Consider the following 19537-nt stretch of genomic DNA (forward strand, 5'->3'; position numbering starts at 1 on the left):
AGCGGGACACAGTGTCCTCATGTGAAACGTGGGGAAGCCACCAAACCTCCCTCGCCGGTGGGCGTGAGAGAGCAGCAGGCAGCAGGTGCTCAGAAACAGCAGCAGGGAGACCCGAGCATGCCGGCCTCGCCACCAAGGCCGGCCCTGCGCCCGTCCTGCGGAAAGCCCAGGCGGCCTTGGGCGTGGTTTCCCGAGTGTTCGGAGGTGCTTCCTGAGCCTCTGACCTGACCTCTGTCACCTTCCCAGGGGGCCCCTGACGTGGCGTCCCCACTCTGTGACGATGCCCAGCCCGGGGCCAGACCCATTCCTGTGGACGCGACTCACTCGCCTGGACCTCTCCAGGCCCCGCAACATTCACTCGGTTATTTCCACGTCACCTTAACTGTGGGCAGCGCGGTGTGACCAGGATGCGGTGTCTGGACGTCCCCAGTCCGGGGTCGTTGGCATCTGAGCTGAAATCCCAACAGTTGTCCCCGTGTGCCTGCTGTCTGCCTCGCCACATGAGGTGACATCAGACGCGTGGGCCCGGCCACCCGGCCGAGGGCCACATGACTGCTGCTCGTCACCGGCGCAGGGGGGCCTGTCACCTCCCCTCAGAGGCCGGCGGGGTGGGGCCCTCACGCCGGACGCTGGCGTCGCCCGCGCCTCCAGCCCCGCGAGTCGCAGGCCCGGGCCGCACCCCGGCCGCCGGGCGGAAGGCGTGCGGGAGACTCGCGGCCGGGTGGGCGCTGGCCCCCTGCAGCGAGGATTCGCTCCTGCCCGTGGGTAACGCAAACGCCGTCCGCCCCGCGGCGGCTGGCATGGCGGGCGGCCAGCGGGCCCACCACGCGCCACGTGTGGCCTCAGGTGTGACGGGACTCGGCGCTTTGAGGGCCAGCGCTCCAGTCGCTGCCCCCTACAGGGTCCACTCTGTCACCAGAACGCCCCCGAGCGGTCGCTGGCCCGTGCTGTGTGCCTCAGGGCTGCCGCACAGGCACTTGGGGGTGGTCGGCCAAGAAACCCTCCGAGGGGCAACTGAAAAAGCCGGCGGAGCCGCCCGTCGGCCCTGGCCCGGGAGCGTGGTGGGGCCGGGGCGGGCCGCGCGGCCAGTGTCATCGCGAGGGAGGCCTGGGCCGGTCCCCGCTGCTGCCCCGCGGCCCCCAGAGGGCCCCCTGGAACCTGCCCTCCGAGCTGGGCTTTCGCTTCCTCCCTACGTCATGCTGAGTTCATCTTTGGTGACGTAAAAAGGAAGAATCAGCATTCGCCGGAATCGTAGGGAACTGCCCCAAATCGGGTGGCCCCGCCCCGGGAGCGTGCATAGCCACCCGGTTCCGCGTGTGACGCGTTCACCGTGCCGCGGGGTCCACCCCACGCACCCTCACGCACACACACTGCTCTGTCTTAAAGCCATTTATCTCTGAATGTCAAATAGCAATAATTAACCATTATTGATCTTAAATTCAATTAACTTCATTAACACAGGTCATGATGAGGGTGCTTGTAAGGGAGAGGTGTTTGACAAGTGTCTCTGCTCGTGTGACATTCCACGTGCTCGGTAGGGGCTGCAGGCTGCTCGGACTGTCCCCTGGGAGAGGCATCAGACACAGGGGCAGGACTCGGTGGTGGGCTCTGTGCCTGGGAGTCGGGAGCCTGTGGGACTGTGCCAGAGGCTGGAAGACAGCACGTGCCCCGTACCCTGTGGCCTTGTCACCTGTCACCACCAGGAATGTCCAGGTTCCGCTTGACCCAGAAAGTGGCCCTCCATTAGTGATTTTGGATGAAGGGACACTTTCCGTCTTGACCACGGAGAAGAGGAGGGGCCTGGCCCACCCTGGGGACAGGGGTGTGGGCTCTGGGCACCCTGCCGCCTGGCGTCAGGCAGGAGTGCCAGCCCACCTAGCAAGGCCCACTCCACACCTGTCGGGGGCAGGGTCTTCCCACCCCCTGCCAGCACGGGCCGTTGTCCGTCACCGGTCTTGGAAGCTGCTGCACGTTACTTCAGGGTCGGGGTGGGCTTACTTCACGTGCCTACTGTTTGGACATTATGAGGAAAGTTGCTGAGGACACCCTGAGGCACAGCAGGGGTGTGTGTGTGTCCTGTTCCCAGCCGGGACAAACCGTCCTCGTCATTTCCGTTTTGACACGTGCTGCTCAGTTACCGCCCATCGATGACAGCGAGCGCGCTAAGCAGTTAGCGACCACGCGCCACCCTCGGGGTCTGCTGCTCTCGGTTTCTCTCCCCGCTCCTCCTGAATGGTGGGCAAGTGTTGTGGGTTCTTGAATCTAGAACAAGAAACACCTAAGTCAGACCGTGATGGCGTTGGCGTGGACACGTGACACCGGGCACTTGACGGGGACATGCAAGGCGGTGCCAGCCGGCCAGCGGGCTTGGGGAAATCGATTTTAATAAATGGAAACGAAGTTGCAATTAATGGGTATTTACATATGTCAGTCAAAATTATAAGACACGTGGACTCTTTCTTCAAACTGTCTGGGAAGGTGACAGCTCATCCTGAATGTGACCTGCCCGCCTAGTGGTGGCCACAGGTGATGGATGATGGATGGATGGATGGATGATGGACGGATGATGGATGGATGGATGGATGGATGGATGGATGATGGATGGATGATGGATGATGGATGATGGATGGATGATGGATGGATGATGGATGATGGATGATGGATGGATGATGGATGATGGATGATGGATGGATGATGGATGATGGATGATGGATGATGGATGGATGATGGATGATGGATGGATGGATGGATGGATGATGGATGATGGATGGATGGATGGATGGATGATGGATGATGGATGGATGGATGGATGATGCATGGATGGGCGGGTGTGCTGGGGGAAGCAGTGCTTCCTCTTCTGTTTGAATCTTGGTTCCTCTGTCTTGAATCCATCCATTTTCCTTCTCCCTGACCTGGAGTTGTGTGTGCACAGCCCTCTGTGAAGAGGCCCAGTGTGAAGACTGTCCTAAATTTCCCCAAAACATTGCCCTATTCTCTGCTGTGGTTCCCCCAGGTTCTGAGATCACTGAGGTCTAGACGGCATAGTTCCACTTGGTCCCACTGCCTTCTTGGGGGCCACGAGCTCCCCAGCGAGGCTGACTCCGTCCTGCCTCCGGGAGAGCGTCTGCTCCGCAGCTGAAGGTGTCGAGGGCGCAGCTCTTCTTGGCCATGCACAAAACTGAGCACTGGCCCCGCGTGCGGTTTGGGGGTCTGAGCGCATCCCTTGCCCCTAAGTCGCCCAGGTGCTGTTTGCTATTGTCTGAAATTCCGACAACGGGAGCAGATTTGACCTTTCGATGAAGTTACCTCATCAAGCGGATCTAAGTTTTCAGATTCTGTAGAGAAGCAGAGAGAAAGGTCAGGCAGGGGCGCAGCCCCGGCGTCCTCACCGCAGGGGGCAGGGGACGTGGGCGCAGAGGGGCGCGGGACCGTGGCACCCGCGGCAGGCTGTGCTTCGAGGTGGGCCGCCCCCGGGTGCCGAGCAGAGCTGGCTGGGTTGTCACCCAGCACGCCCGCTGCCACAGGGCTAGCCCTGGGTAGGTCACGGTCCGGCCGTGAGGGCTGCGAGTTCGGGACTTGCTCTGCTGATCTGGTGCCCAGTGGTTCATAATGGCCTGAAGCCAAGAACAGAGGTGACCCAGAGTCCCTGAACTTTTTTCATTTATTATCTGAGGATTTGTCTGAGGTCATTGCTTTGAATGTGGGCATCTTTGATAGATTTTGGGGGCAGGGTCGGTGCCGAACTGTAGCCAAGCATACCCTCAGAACAGTGGGACCGTGTGACTTTGAGCCGAGGGAGCCGGCTGCCCTCCCCGATGGTGGGCCCCCAGGCCTGGCTCCTGGGGACTCGGTTTCTTGCTCTCTTCCTCCTCTAGGGAACCAGGCCTTAGTCTGGGCTTCTGGCGCCTGGGAGGTGTCCCCTGGACCTCGCTGCTGCTGGCCCCTTAGAGGGTCAGCGGTGGCCTGTCACAGCCTGAATAGCGCTTGTCCCTGGCTCTGTGGAAGGGTGACATTGCCGCACTCACGCCGGCCTTGTTTCCCGGCGGGCAGAGGCCCGGCTTGGCGTGGTGTGGGGGCAGCGCCGCCTTGTAGCCCAGCGCCCCGCAGCTGAACGAGCGTCCGCCCCACCCAGCCGGCTGCCTCCCCAGGGGCTGGCCTTCGGGGCCAGTCCCGGCGTCAGCCCCCATTTCCGGCCCCGGAGCCGGCCGCGCTCCTGGCCCTCCTCACCGGGCTGGTGTGCGGACCTCGCGGTTCCTGGAGGGGGCAGCGCCCAGCGGGGACTCCGGGGCCAGGTCTCGGTCATACGTCCCAGAGCGCCATCCTCACTGTGTCCTCAGGCCGGTGACGCCGTGCCCAGGTGCGAGCAGGTGCCCTGCCGGGCGCGGCACCCCCTCAGCGGGCCTTGCGGAGTCCGCGGCGCCCCGGCCGCTCGCTCCGCCCCCTCGGCGCTGCCCATGCGCTTGGCTGAGCCCCGAGTCCCCCACCACCCGCTCCTCCAGCCACTCCTCACTGTCTTGGCACGAAAAGGACCTCGCTGCCTGCGGCTGCTGTTCTGAACCCCCTCCTGGGCAGCAGCCTGACTCCCGCCTTCCCCAGGGCCCTCAGACATGGGGTGCCCGGAGCTGTGGGAGGGCGAATCTGATTGGTGGCTGCTGGCCAAGTCCCGCCCCGCATCTGTCTCGCCACCCCCGCCCCCTCCTGGGCCCGTGGCGGCCCACCAGGGGTGACCCCAAATCAGGTTGCCACAGACAGGCCCGGTGCTCAGACGTGGCGACACTCCCTGTCCCGGCGAGGGCGTGACGCTGGCACAGAAGAGACCTGTGCGAAGTCACGGGGTGGGGGGGGGGGGGGCAGCGTCCGCGGGCTTCGTGCGAGGCCCTGCAGGGCAGGAGTCCCGTGGAAGGGGCCTGTCGTCTGGGTTTTTCGGGCGTGTTTGGTGCAGGGTGACATGAAGGTCAGAGGTTCTGGGGACTCAGCTCCTTCCCCGCTGACGGGGAGGGTGGTGAGGCGGGGCCCCACCTGGAGGAGGCGGGAAGGGGCTGCAGCTGCAGGGACTCTGGCAGCTGGTGGGCCCCTGCCGCTGGCTGGCACCTGTGGAAAGCCACCTGGCTGTGAGCAGTGCCCCACACTTGGAGGGGACCTTTGGGGACAGCTGGGCGTGGCCCTGCCCCTTGCTGCGTGCCCCGAGGGGGCCTGTGCTGGCTCAGGAATGTCATTTCGTGTCCATCTGAAGCCTCCTCCTTCCTCGCCTCCCACCCTTGTCCTCTGTCCCCACACCTCTCCCTCTGGCCCTCTCCACTTCCGCTGCGCGCACCTGTAGGCCACCTGAGGGAGGGGCAGCGGAGCCGAGTCATGGTGGGACCTCTCGCCACCCCCGTTTCTGAAAGAGGCCGAGGCCTGGGGATGGCCAGCGCTGAGCCCTGCGTGCTGGAGCTGGGGTCGCGAGAGGCTCCCGCCCCGCCTGGGTGACATCCCCGCAGCAGCCACAGGGCATGTCTGTCTGCAGGGTCAGTGCAGCTGGGACAGACCTGTGTGCCCACACTGGTGACACCCCGTGTTTTCCACGACAGCTGTGGGAGCCTCGCCTCCCCGCCACCTCCCAGCGTCCCCCTGACCCCTGGCCAGAGACTGCAGACCCACTGGGCGCTCAGCGCCTCCCCACCCCTCGTGGGGCTCCGCACAGGGCCCTGCGCGCCCCTCCCACTTGCGCGGCTTGTGGGTTCGTGTTCACACCAAATGCCTCGTGGTCGTCGTTAGTTAACGCTGATGGCGACTGTCACCGACGGAGCCGCCCGCTCCCCGCCTCCCGCCTCCCGTCGCCGTGCTGGGTGCCGCAGGCGGGCCTGGGGTCACGCTGCAGGTAGGGCGCAGGGGGCGTCTCTCACATGACACCCGTGTGGGCTTTGTCACATCCCCTTCTACCCCCACCGACGCCCGGAGGTCCCTGCCGAGAGCCCGGCTGGGCCCCTCTAACAGGCCGAAGGGGGTCGGCGCTGTCCAGCTCCCGGGACCGCGCGGAGGGTCAGGCCGTGCGCGCGCGTGTCCGGGCGCGCGCTGTTCTCGCTGGACGTCAGGGTGGCGGTGTGTCGCCCCGGAGCCCCTCAGCAGGACACGCCTCTGCCGAGGCAGGGCCCTCAGAGCCGGGCTGCGGTCCCCCTGGGAGCACGGGCTTTTCGGGGCGCGGGCAGGCGCGCGGGCCGAACTGCGGTCCAGCCTGGGCCCCCCTCCAGGGCAGGGGGGACGAGGCGGCCTCCGCCGCGCGTGTCGCACTCCGTCCTCGCAGCTGCCGGTGGGCCGAGTGCGCGGAGAACCGCCCCAGCCGCAGTCGGTGACGCCGCGTCGTGGGGGGCCCGGGTGCGGGCGCAGCGGGGGCGGGGCTGTCCTCTGCCCCAGGGCGGGTCAGAACCGGCACGTCGGCTTCGTTCTGGGCCTCGCCAGAGTCTGGATCCGGCCCACGGCTCTGCCACGGTTTAGGAGGTCTGAAGCTGTGCTCTGTGGTGTTGGTTCACTCATTCGTTCATGTTTCCTTTCATTCATTCATTCACTCATTCATTCATTTGCCAGTAGGCGCAGCGCGTGGCTGGGGTGGGGTTGCAGCAGGCACGGGGTCGGGCCAGTCCTGACCACACAAGCTGGCGTCTGCGACATCCTGTTACACCAGTAACAAGAAGGGAGGTGCCAAGGGGAGGAAGTCAGGGTCAGAGAAGCCCCCCACCCCCGCCCGATAGCGCCTGGCATGTGTGGCTGGGGAGGGGGCACGGGGCTCACGGTCCCCTCGGTGCTGCCCCAGGGCCCCAGTGGGGCGGGCGGCAGTGACAGTGAAGGCGGCAGCCCGTGGCACATTAGAGCCTTCTTGCACGTCCGATGGGGAGTCACTGAGGGTGTCCCACGGGACGGACATGACCACCCCCCAACTGGCGAGATCGGTGGCCTCCGTGCGGGTCTGGGGCTGGAGGCGGGGCTCCGAGAGGAGGTGGGCGGGGCTAGTGGCGGGGCAGAGAGGAGGCCGGGGCGGTGACAGGGACCGGTAGCCAGCCCCCGCTGCGGACATGACGTCCAGCGACCCTCTCCTCCCAGGCAGCGGCTGACTGGGAGCCAGGCCGTGCAGACATAGAACGGGCCGGGAGCTCACAGGGGACCCAGAGGCCGCCGGGATCCACATAGCCGGCCCGGGGCCGGTTCCCAGGCCCGCCTGTCTCGCCCTGGGGTCCAGTGGTGGCTGGCGCCTGCCTTGGGCCGCGGGGAGGGGACCACCGACGCCAGCATGCCGGGGACGGCCGCTTGCCCAGCTGGCCTCTCGCTGCCCACCCAGCCCCTCCTCCCCACCCGGGGTCATTAACGGCCTGTCCCGGGGCCCGGAGGCCGTCGTCTGTGCGGGTGGACGCTGGCCCTCAGCGCGAGTGCCCTGCTTGCTGCTGAGTGTCGCAAGGAGCCAGCGAGCTCGCCGCTCCGCTCTCTGCCCCTTTCTCGCGAAGGGGGCGGGGCCGGGGTCTCTGCGGGAGGGGTGCAGGGGCGGAGGAGGGGACGCAGGGTGGCGGGGGACTCGGTCTCCCCTCCACACTTCCTTGCAGTGTGAAGCTCAGTAATCACAGTGGATACGGTATTGGGGGGCTTGTGGGGGGACGGGGGTGAGGTGATGGCAGCGGTCAGGGGCTCACTCCGCGGCGCCGTCTACATTTCCGCACAGTGGGCTGTGGTGCGTGAGACCCAGGCCGCCCCGGGAGAGCTGCAGACCCCGGCGCTCTGACCCATCATGCGTGTCCTTGGCCTGGGCGGCCCGCTGGTCTGGCGTGTCCAGGGCTGAGAAGAGCTCGCAGGAGGCGGATCGCGCAGAGCTGAGACCAGGAGCGTTCCAGGCAAACTGGCTCCTGGTCGCTGTCCCCTGGGTCCCTCGCTCCTGACCGGCCAGCCCCGCTGGGGTTCACGAGCCAGGATTCCAGAGCGAGCTGTGAGCTGAGGACGGTTGTGAGGGACAGTGACCCCGCCTCGGTTTTTCCTTTCCAGTCCGTTTCACCTTCCCTGGGGCCAGCGCGGTGCTCCCTAGTCACTCTGGCTCCGGCCCTAGGAATGAGCTGCTTCGCATCTTAATTTGTCAGCTCTAAGTGTGCGGCCTCACGCTTACAGTCCACCTTGGCACTTCCCACCTCAGATGACCAGAGCAGGACATCTTCTCCTCGCTCATAAAGGGCATTCGGTGGCTCAGACACAAGGCGCATGCTCCGTTTCCACATGAGCAGAAGTGTCCGTGACACTATGGATAGGATGAACATGCGTGCCTGGGACGCCGTCCCCATCTGAGTGGGCATGTCACTACTGTCACAGCTTAGGAAGCCTGGAGCACGAAGAGGGGCTTCGAGAGGAAACAGGAAATCACACTTGGCTTCCGGCCAAGATGGCGGCGTGGTCACCGCCACACACGCCTCCTCCATGGCCACCTCGGGATCACAGCTACACTGCGGAACGACCATCACCGAGACCTGCACGAAGTCAGCCGAACAGAAGTCCTACAACTGGGACACACACTGGAGGCCACCTCCACACATGACACGCCCGGAGGCAGACTGGGCGGCCACGACAGCCCCGCTGAAGCGACTCCTGCTCCGCGGGGTCAGCCCTGCACAGCGGCTCCTCCACTGTGGTCACAGCCGGTCCTCACAGCTAGTCAGCCCTGGGTCAGCCCCTGCCACTGATGCACAAACAGCAACCAAGGCTCAGCCACAATGGGAGGGCACACACGACCCACACAAGGGACACACCCGGAGCACCCGGCCCAGGGGACCGGGGAGACTGAGCCACTGGGCCCCACAGGACATCTGCCAAATAAGGCCACTCTGCCTAGACCGGGAGACCGAGCAGCTCTGCTTAATACATAGAATCGAACACGGGGAGGCAGCCAAAATGGGGAGATACCCAATCTGAACAGCAATAAGAAAAAAGAACCCAAAAAATAAAGAAAGTTTACGAAGCCTCTGAGACAACATCAAGCAAACCAACATTCGCATGATAGGGATGCCAGAAAGAGAAGAGAGACGGCAAGGCATTGAAAACCTATTTGGAGAAATGATGACAGAAAATTTCCGTAACCCGGTGAAGAAAATAGACACATAAGCTCAGGAAGCAGAGAGTCCCAATAAGATGAACCCAAAGAGGCCCCCACCAAGACGCATCATCATGGAAATGCCAAAGGTTAAAGACAAAGAGAGAATCTTCAAGCAGTGAGAGAAAACCATCAAATTACCTACAAGGGAGCTCCCATAAGACTGTCAGCTGATTTCTCAGCAGTAACTGCAGATCAGAAGGGCTTGGCACAAAGCATTCGAAGTGGTGAAAAGCAAGGACCTCCAACCAACATTACCCAAACTACCACTCAGAACCGAAGGACAGATAAAGAGCCTCCCAGACAAGAAAAAGCCTGTTCATCACCACCAAATCAGTATTACAGGAAATGTTAGGGGGACTTCTTTAAGTAGAAGGAAAAAAAGGGTAAAAAATATGAATAGTAAAATGGCAAACACTATATATTTATCTAGCAACAATTACTTTAAATGTGAATGGATTTAATGCTCTAATCAAAAGACATAGGGTAGCTGAATGGATAAGAAAACAAGACCCTTACACGTGCTGCCTAGAGGAGATTCACTTTGGATTAAAAGACACACACAGCCTGAAAGTAAAGGAATGGAAAAAAGACATTTTATGGAAGAAGAAAAAAAAGCTGTGGTAGCAATACATGTACCAGACAAAATAGACTTTAAAACAAAGGCTGTAACAAGAGACAAAGAAGGACCCAGGAATCCCAAGTATTTATCTGAAGAAACCAAAAACACTAATTGGAGAAGACATGCATCTGTATGTTCATTGCAGTATTACTCGCAATAGTGAAGAAATGGAAGTAACCTAAGTCTCCACCAGTAGATGAATGGACAAAGATGAGGTACGTATATTCAGTGGAATATTACTCAGCCATAAAAAAGAATGAAATCTTGCCGTCTGCAACAACACAGATGGTCCTGGAGGGCATCAGGCTGAGTGAAGTAAGTCCTACGAAGAAAGACAAACACCATATGACTTCACTTATATGTGGAATCTAAAAAAACAAAATAAATGAACAAACAAAACAGAGAGACACTTAGATACAGGGAATGAACTGATGGTCGCCAGATGGGAGGGGGAGGGGTAATGGGTGAAAGGGGGAGGGTTTAAGGAGTACAAATGGCTAGTTACAAACTAGTCACGGAGATGTCAAGTGCGGCATGGGGAGCGTCGCCAATAACACTGTGATAACTGTGCGTGGTGCCGGGCGGGTACTTGGCTTGCTGGGGGCACTTTGTAAGTTTTTTCATGTCTAATCACTAAGTTGTACACCGGAAACTACTATAATGTTGTATGTAAACTGTAATTAAAAACTAAAAAAATTATTGAAAAAAAAAAAAAAGAATTGCAGAGTGGAGCTGAATAAAGACATTTGGAAAAGAAAGAAGGACTCGCACCGCGACCTGCGAGGCACCACTGGGGTGTAGCTGAGCACCTTCAAGGGAATCTTGCTTGTTTGAGTCATTTCGCTGTTTTCTTCAGTGAAACTCATTCAGGGCAAATCTTTATAGTCATGGGACTGAATTCCATAAAAAAGCTTCTTTTCCAAGTCTGTTTCCCTTTGGCAACCGCCGGCCATGGCTAGCGGTGGCCTTGGGGCACCAGACACACCCGCTGGCCTCTGCAGCCAACAGGTGTTGAGTTGCTGGCAAGTTACTTTTCCCTTCTCCTCTGGATTAAAACTGTCACCATAGGGCTTGTCGTCCTCCTTGGCCCTGAGTCCTGGCGACGCTGTGAGTGTCAGCCACTGTGGCCTGTCCTCACCAGCTCTTGGAGTTTGCCTGACTTCCACTCGGCGTCAGGCAAACTCTGATAAGGGGCGACCTAAGTCCCTGACTGCAAGAGACTGAAAAAGTCACTGTTCCGGGAACACGAGCGTCGGCCGGGCCTGCCACCTCCGACGCGCGTCTCCAGCACTCACGCCGCGGCCCTGAGCCTCCCAGGTTGGCGCGCGCTCATGGAGCTCGGGTCGCCCGCCTCCCCGCTCCCAGGGACACCGCCTCGCTGCCGGGTGCCCGCGGAGCTGATGCTGAGTAAATATTGACAAAGTACTCTGAAGAGCAAACACTTTGACATTTGCAAGGTCCACTGGAAGGTCTTGTCTGTATTTACACGGCGGGGACGAGCAGCGAATACCAATTGTCCCGCACGCGCTGATATCATTCCGCGTGGGTGGCGTGGGCGCGGGCGGCCAGGACGGCCGCGTGGACACACGGGGCCGCGGCTGGCGCTTGGGGGGCCGTGGGCCTGGGTCTCCCCTCCCATCTGGAACAAACCGGCGCCCCCCGCCCCACCTCCCGGTAGGACGCCCGCGCTCAGCTTGGGGGACACATGCTTTCCAAGAGGGAAGAGAGGGAAAGAGCGCACAATCTCCCTTTTAATTTATTGCAACTGGTGCACTTTCTTTTGACTTCGTAAAAATTTTATTGATGTTTTTTGTCCTTTATATTTATTAAAGATTGAGCCTCAAAAATGTAATGAGTAAAAAACGCTTGCTTAATTTAAATTGTGAATCTGTCTGTTAAGAAATGCATTAGGGGTAGGAGAAGCATAAGACATATTAATTGACAGACAGGAACTGCTGTCTCTGAGGTTGATACAAGTAATTTATTACTTTAGAAATGAATGCCACCTCCAGAATGTGCTTCATTAATTTCAAATTTAGTTTTAATTTCAAGCTGTTGCCCCTTGAGAAGAATAAGGTGGCAAATTATGTTTGAAGAGCAGGTTTTTTTTTCTTTGCTCCAAAGAAACACATTGTAACCGCTCCGCTTTGCGCGCGGCGCGCGGCGCCCAGGCCCCCGGGCAGGCCCAGCTCCCACTAACGGTTGTGTTTCTCTCTCTTCTCGCCCTGTCGCCCTGCCGCCCTGTCGCCGTGCCGCCGCTGCGCAGCCTACGTGTCGGACGAGCTGAAGGCCGCCGCGCTGGCGGAGGAGGACGCGGAGCCGGACGCGCGCGCGCCCGAGGGCGCCCCGGCCGCCAAGTACGCGTGCGCCGAGGCGGCCGCGGCCAAGGCCTGCGCCAGCGGCCAGGGCTCCCCGGCCGCCGAGTTCTCCAGCCACGACCCGGACAGCGAGTCGCACCTCAGCGAGGCCAGCGACCGCATGGCGGACTTCGAGAGCGGCTCGGTGAAGAACGAGGAGGAGGCCCGGGAGGCGGCGGCGCTGGAGGACGCGGCGGGCGCCGACAGCCTGGAGCAGATGAAGGCCGTGTACCACAACTTCCTGTCCACGTCCTACTGGTCCAGCCTGACGCTCAGCCTGCACCAGCCCGCCTGCGACAAGAACGGCGGCGGCGGCGGCGGCGGCGGCAGCAGCAGCAGCAGCACCAGCAGCAGCAGCAGCTGCGGCAGCGGCAGCTTCGACTGGCACCAGAGCGCCATGGCCAAGACGCTGCAGCAGGTGTCGCAGGGCCGCGCGCTGCCGGAGCCCAGCCTGTTCAGCACGGTGCAGCTGTACCGGCAGAGCAGCAAGCTCTACGGCTCCATCTTCACCGGCGCCAGCAAGTTCCGCTGCCGCGACTGCAGCGCCGCCTACGACACGCTGGTGGAGCTCACGGTGCACATGAACGAGACCGGCCACTACCGCGACGACAACCACGAGGCGGACAGCAACAACCCCAAGCGCTGGTCCAAGCCGCGCAAGCGCTCGCTGCTGGAGATGGAGGGCAAGGAGGACGCGCAGAAGGTGCTCAAGTGCATGTACTGCGGCCACTCGTTCGAGTCGCTGCAGGACCTGAGCGTGCACATGATCAAGACGAAACACTACCAGAAAGTGCCTCTCAAGGAGCCCGTCACGCCGGTCGCCGCCAAGGTCGTCCCCGCCGCGCGGAAGAAGGCCCCGCTGGACCTGGAGCTGCCCAGCTCGCCCGACTCCAGCGGCGGGACGCCCCGCGCCACGCCCGCCGACGCCGGCGACGCGCTGCAGAAGACCCCCAACCCCTACATCACGCCCAACAACCGCTACGGCCACCAGAACGGGGCCAGCTACGCCTGGCACTTCGAGGCCCGCAAGGCGCAGATCCTGAAGTGCATGGAGTGCGGCAGCTCCCACGACTCGCTGCAGGAGCTCACGGCGCACATGATGGTCACTGGCCACTTCATCAAGGTCACCAGCTCCGCCATGAAGAAGGGAAAGCCCATCATGGAGACGCCCGTCACGCCCACCATCACGACCCTGCTGGACGAGAAGGTGCAGTCCGTGCCGCTGGCCGCCACCACCTTCGCGTCCCCCTCCCACACTCCGGCCAGTGTCTCCCCGAAGCTGAGCGTGGAGGTCAAGAAGGAGGTCGACAAGGACAAAGCCGCCCCCGACGAGAAGCCGAAGGACAAGGAGAAGGCCTGCGAGGAGGAGGAGAAGTACGACATCTCCTCCAAGTACCACTACCTGACCGAGAACGACCTGGAGGAGAGTCCCAAGGGGGGGCTGGACATCCTAAAGTCCCTGGAGAACACCGTGACGTCCGCCATCAACAAGGCGCAGAACGGCACGCCCAGCTGGGGGGGCTACCCCAGCATCCACGCCGCCTACCAGCTGCCCAACATGATGAAGCTGTCCCTGGGCGCGTCGGCGAAGAGCGCGCCTCTGAAGGCCGCGTTCGGTGGCCCCGACGCCCTGCCCCCCGTGAAGACCCAGACGCTGGTGTCCCCCCCGCCCAGCAGCCAGACCTCACCCCTGCCCAAGACCAACTTCCACGCCATGGAGGAGCTGGTGAAGAAGGTCACCGAGAAGGTGGCCAAGGTCGAGGAGAAAATGAAGGAGCCGGGGGGCACGCACTCTCCGCCCAGGCGGGCCACCCCGTCCCCCTGCGGCAGCGACGCCAGCGAGCCCACCAAGGTGGACGCGGCGGGCAGTGGGAGCCGGGGGGGCAGCCCCAGCCCCCAGCGGGCCGGCGGCAGGGAGGGGAGCCCCCCGGCTGAGCCGGCGGAGAACGGCCAGGAGCTGGGGCAGCCGGCGGCCGGCGGCCTGAGCAGCAGCACGGCCATCATCACGGACCACCCGCCCGAGCAGCCCTTCGTGAACCCGCTGAGCGCGCTGCAGTCGGTCATGAACATCCACCTGGGCAAGGCCGCCAAGCCCTCGCTGCCAGCCCTCGACCCCATGAGCATGCTGTTCAAGATGAGCAACAGCCTGGCCGAGAAGGCAGCCGTGGCTCCCCCGCCGCCCCTGCAGCCCAAGAAGGCGGAGCCCCTCGACCGCTACTTCTACCACGTGGGCAGTGACCAGCCCATCGACCTGACCAAGGGCAAGGGCGACAAGGGCTGCCCCCTGGGCTCGGTGCTGCTGCCGCCCGCGTCCGCGTCCCCGGCCACCGCCTCGTCCGCGGGGACGCCGGCGAAGGCGTCCGCCGTGGTGTCCTTCATGTCCAGCTCGCCGCTGCGCGAGAACGCCCTGTCGGACATCTCCGACATGCTGAAGAACTTGACCGAGAGCCACACGTCCAAGTCGTCCACGCCGTCCAGCGTCTCCGAGAAGTCCGACATCGACGGGGCCACGCTGGAGGAGGCCGAGGAGGCCACGCCCGCCCAGAAGAGGAAGGGCCGGCAGTCCAACTGGAACCCCCAGCACCTGCTCATCCTGCAGGCGCAGTTCGCCGCCAGCCTGCGGCAGACCGCGGACGGCAAGTTTGTCATGTCGGACCTGAGCCCGCAGGAGCGCATGCACATCTCCAGGTTCACGGGGCTCTCGATGACCACCATCAGCCACTGGCTGGCCAACGTCAAGTACCAGCTCCGAAGGACAGGTGGGACCAAGTTCCTCAAGAACCTGGACACCGGCCACCCCGTCTTCTTTTGTAATGACTGCGCGTCCCAGATCAGGACTCCGTCCACGTACATCGGCCACCTGGAGTCTCACCTGGGCTTCCGGCTCCGGGACTTGTCCAAGTTGTCCAGCGAACAGCTTAACAATCAAATAGCACAAACCAGGTCGCCGTCAGAAAAGCTGCTGACCTCGTCCCCGGAGGAGGACCCGGGCACCTCCTACCAGTGCAGACTCTGCAATCGGACCTTTGCGAGCAAGCACGCCGTCAAGCTGCACCTCAGCAAAACGCACGGGAAGTCGCCGGAGGACCACCTGCTGTACGTGTGTGAGCTGGACAAGCAGTAGTGGCCGGCGCCGGCGCTGAATGTGGGCGGCGGCCGCGGCTGCGCGAGGCCCTGTTCCGCCCCCGCGCACGTGCTGGGTTGGCCCGGCCCGTTTTGTACCCGTGCGCGGTGCGTCTTGGAGGCGCGTGGCCGGCTGCGTTCTGGTGGGACACGGAGGCGGAGGCGCAGCGGCCAGCGGCCGGAACACCGCTTGGACGGGATCTCTGGCGAGCACCCCGATGCTCCGAGCTGCATGCGTCCGCGGACCGTCTAAGCGTTGGTAGCGAAGCCGGCGCGCTTCCGCCATGCGGCCGGAGGCACTGGCGGCCCTCACCCTCTCATCTTTAGCCCTCTGAGGACTTTAAAGCACTTTTGCATTAATTTGGTTAAAAAAAATAAAATAAAATGATAATGTATGAAGCTCTGTTTTTTAAACTCTTTACCAGCTTCGTTATAATTAATACTATGAACCTCCATTTATGCAGGTCTGCAGGGGTAGAACACGCCTTGAAATTTAAAAGAATATTATTTTCACATTGAAACATAGATGTATATATTGTATAGATTTCAGACTCTCTTATGAAAAATGTGATTGTGGTTAAATGACCTTTTTTCCTGCATTTATAGCAACAGTGTTTTATGTACCTGCTATGCTCTGGGCATAAGCCGTGCCTATGTAGAGTGTATATTTCTTTTTCTTTTTTTTTTTAAGGTCTATGGGTTTTGTTTTATACATGCGAACATTGTAAATTATACAGAAGATACCACAGATAACATTTATAAAGTATACAGAAACATTATCTGAAAGCAAAGTATGATTGTTTGTTTATACAGTACATCTATATTGATAGAGGTTCATGTTTAAATTATACGTATTTATTAGCACCATATTATCATTTGTTTTGAGCAGTCTGAATAAACGAGGCCAGGAGATACATCCGTGGCAGACAGCATCGTAACTATTTTGCACATGATTTTTAAAAGTATTTATTAGAAATCAAAGAATGCTCAAAATAAACTCAGTGCTCAAAGGGTTAAGTCTATTTGAAAAGGAGAAAAAAAGAACAACAACAAAAGAACTCGTACTGTATTTCCTAAACGTTGCTAAAGATAGCCTTTACCCCGTTCGTACTGTACTACTTTGCTCCGAAGCCGCGGGCACTCCGGGCCGGCCTCCGGGCTGCTGGACCGTTCTGCTGGACGCCTTCTTGTTTTACTCGGTAACTTTCTGTTTGTTCTCCCTAATTATTCTCCCGAGACCCCACACTGCAGCTTTATCTCGAGGCTTGTGAAAGGTAACCCGTGGTTACCGGCTCGCCAAGTGATCCTCTTCTCCATTTTTGGCAGTTAATTTGCAGAAGTAACTGACAGCTGACACCGTGCGAGAACCTGTGTATAAAATTCCGGCATGTAAACAGCACAGACTCTGTAACACACTCTGTGCCCCGTTTCGTTGTTGACAATGAACCACCATTATGTGACTCTTCATATAACCCTTTTTTCTACGGCAGCATTAAAATTGTCTTTTTGCTATAATTTTGTGTCGCCTTCACAATTATATCTGGAACGCGCTACGACTAACGAGCACGTTAGGCGGGATGGTACGCGGTCTGGTCCCGGCTGGGCCGGCGCCGCGTGTGCCAGGTGCCAGGGCCCGCAGCCGCCTGCGCCTCCGGGAGTGGAGTGGACGCGGCCGTGCGGGGAGCAGGGGGCAGTCCGCGGAGGCCGCTCGGACGGGGTTTTCGCCAGGAACGAACATTTTGAAGCAAGGAAGACGTTTTCCCGGGGTTGGAGTCTCTGTGGGAGAGAGACGTTAGCGGGGCACCAGGTCTCGCTTGGTGACCTGGGGGCCGGGCTAGGTCTCCCCGCCGATGCGAGAAGGTGGGTCTGTGCCCTGCAGACGGGGACAGAGGTCTTCAGGCGACCTCGTGCCAGGCGTGACATGCTGGAGCAGCAGAGCACAGAGCCAGGGTGGGCGGGGGCTCGGTCCGGGGCTCTCTTCCAGGATCACAGATAACGAGGGGCAGGGGAGCGGGCCGCCTGCCCCCACCCCCGGGAAGGGCGGGAGAGCATTTATAGGATAATCACGAGCTTTTATTAGCCCTGGAAATCATGCCAACGAAACGCTGGGAACATCGCGTGAGACCGTAAAACACCTTTATTGCCGTGATCAGACGGCCCCGTGGTCCTGCCGAATGGCCGCTCCTGCCCCAGAATCGCGCGGACGAGGGGTGCTCCACGGACGAGGGGTGCTCCACAGCCGGGGGCCGCCAAGCGCCCGGCTCTGAGAGGTGCTCCTCCGCCAACAGTTGGAACGAGGCCCTGTCAGAGATGTTTGGCGATGCGCCTGTTCGTGCCGTTTGTCCCCGCCCCTTTTTGTCAAAACGAGCCCCGAATCTGAATCTCGTCTGCTCTGCTTTCTCTCGGGAAACCATCTCTCTCCCAGCTTCTGGAGAGACACTCACGAGAGTTTAAAACGGGTTTTTGGCACACGGGGAGTGCCATGCTGGCTGCGCGCTCGCCCGCGACGCAGGCGCTCGGGGCTGCGCCCACAGGGGCGGCCGCGGGGCGGCGGGACTGTCCCGCCCGCCCTGGCCATCTGTCTCCGCAGTTCTTCGCCCCCTGAGCCTTGTCCTGGGAAGAGATGCGGGACACAGCCTGATTCCCTGCGGACGCCTTCCACACCCTCACATCCTGGAGCCCAGATTTCTACTCTCGGATTTTTCACAGGTTAAATATAGCGTCGGTTTATTAGACTCCAGCGTCCTGCGTCTAACAGATTAAACTGACGACTCTCCCGTCGCCAGCGGGGCCATGTGGCGCGAAGGGAGATTGGATCATTTGTGCAGTGGCAGGGGACCCCTCCTCCAGGTTGGGAGGAGACCCTGACGCTGGCCCGCCCCTCGCCGCCCCGCCCCCGGAGTAGCCCCAGGGCCCGCCCGAGTGGGCGCAGACGTGAACACCCATGGCGACATGGGCAGCGGACGTCGCTCGTTCGGTGCCGGGGCCCAGAGCTGGGACGGGAGAGGCGATTCACACAGGGGCCCGGAACGAACTGCACCTCAAGAGGAAGCAGCGCCTGGCGGCTGGGGGCCCGGGCCATGAGTGCGAGCCCCACGGGGCACAGTCGCGGCCCCCAACCTAGGCGTGGCGAGGGCGGGGCCACCAGGGCGTGGGCCGCCGTGCGCCGGAGCAACCTGAGCGCCCTGCAGGGAGCACTAGGCCTGTGTCCCGGGCCTGACGCGCAGCGCCCTGGGGCCCGCGGTCCGTGCTCAAGAACGCGAGTGACAGGAGGGACGGCTCCCCGGGCCGGCCTGCGACTGGGCCCCAGGAGGGGGAGGCATGCTGCTGAGGGCGGGGGCTGTGACCGCAGGCGCGGGTGACCCCGACCTCACCCCGCCCGGCCCCGGCTTGCTGCAGCCCCTGTGTGCGTCTTCCCGCCATCACGTTTACACAGTATCTTAAAATAACATTCGTGATAAATGTGCAATTTAACTAATTTATGGTGCCATGATGGGCTCAGGGCTACATGCAAGATGAAAATCTTAAATGGAGCTTGAACAGCTCAGCTCACAACAAGAAATCAATATGCCACAGCCCAGCTCTTTGCTGCAGTCAACATTCAGCAAAATATCAGTGATGTGTCTTTAAGTTTCAGGCAGCAAGAATTCTATAATTAACCAAAATCTTACATAGTCACACAGGGTTGGCTGTGGTGGGGACCCAGACCTCCCTGCGTCTCCGTTCTATTTTCATTCTGCTGAAGGAGAGTGTCCTGCTCCGGTGCGGGTGGTTGTCCCCGAGGTCCCCAGCAGAGTTCGGGAGCCCTGCTCTGCAGCCCCGGCCACCACCCCAACTTCACCGCCCAGCCTGACGGCCGCCTGACCCTCAGACCTGCTGCAACCCAGCACTCAAGGAGAAAAAAGCGTGTGAGGGCAGAGTCCGGAAGACCAGGCGGGCGCCGCGAGGCCCCGCAGCACACATGGCTGGGGGTGGGGGGAGCCTGCGGCCGCAGAGCGGTCCAAGCCGCCCAAGCCGCCCCACCAAAGCAGGTCGCTTGGGCCGTGTTTTCAAATTCACCTGTGCAGCTCTTTTGAAATTGGAGAATTGCAATCGCATCGTGTTCTGTGGACGATTTAGCCCAGAAATTATACACTTTGTGTTAAGGGAAGCAATCGCAAAAAAGGGAACCACGCAAACCCCAACACTCTCCACTAACACATGCTTTACCTGTGAAGCAACACCTGTTACCCTGTTAGCCAGCAAAAGTTACCATTTCCCTCTGCCGGAGTCCCTTCCGCTGATGGAGGCAGTGACCGTCCTCCTCCCCAGGGGTCAGTTAGGATCCATGGTCTTTGG

The 19537-nt window shown here is 60.8% G+C and overlaps 1 protein-coding gene across 1 annotated transcript in view; it reads left to right on the forward strand.

Annotated features, from left to right (window-relative positions):
- Positions 1-16714, forward strand: part of TSHZ3 (teashirt zinc finger homeobox 3) — a 55005-nt gene extending 38291 nt beyond the window's left edge. Inside the window, exon 2 of the mRNA XM_036231208.1 lies at positions 11986-16714. Within this exon, the coding sequence (XP_036087101.1) occupies positions 11986-15200 (3215 nt within the window). The 3' untranslated portion in view covers positions 15201-16714. The remainder of the gene's footprint in view (positions 1-11985) is intronic.
- The last annotated feature ends 2823 nt before the right edge of the window (positions 16715-19537 follow it).

Source organism: Rousettus aegyptiacus, unplaced genomic scaffold (genome assembly GCF_014176215.1).
Source record: "Rousettus aegyptiacus isolate mRouAeg1 unplaced genomic scaffold, mRouAeg1.p scaffold_m13_p_14, whole genome shotgun sequence".
Classification (NCBI taxonomy): Eukaryota; Metazoa; Chordata; class Mammalia; order Chiroptera; family Pteropodidae; genus Rousettus; species Rousettus aegyptiacus.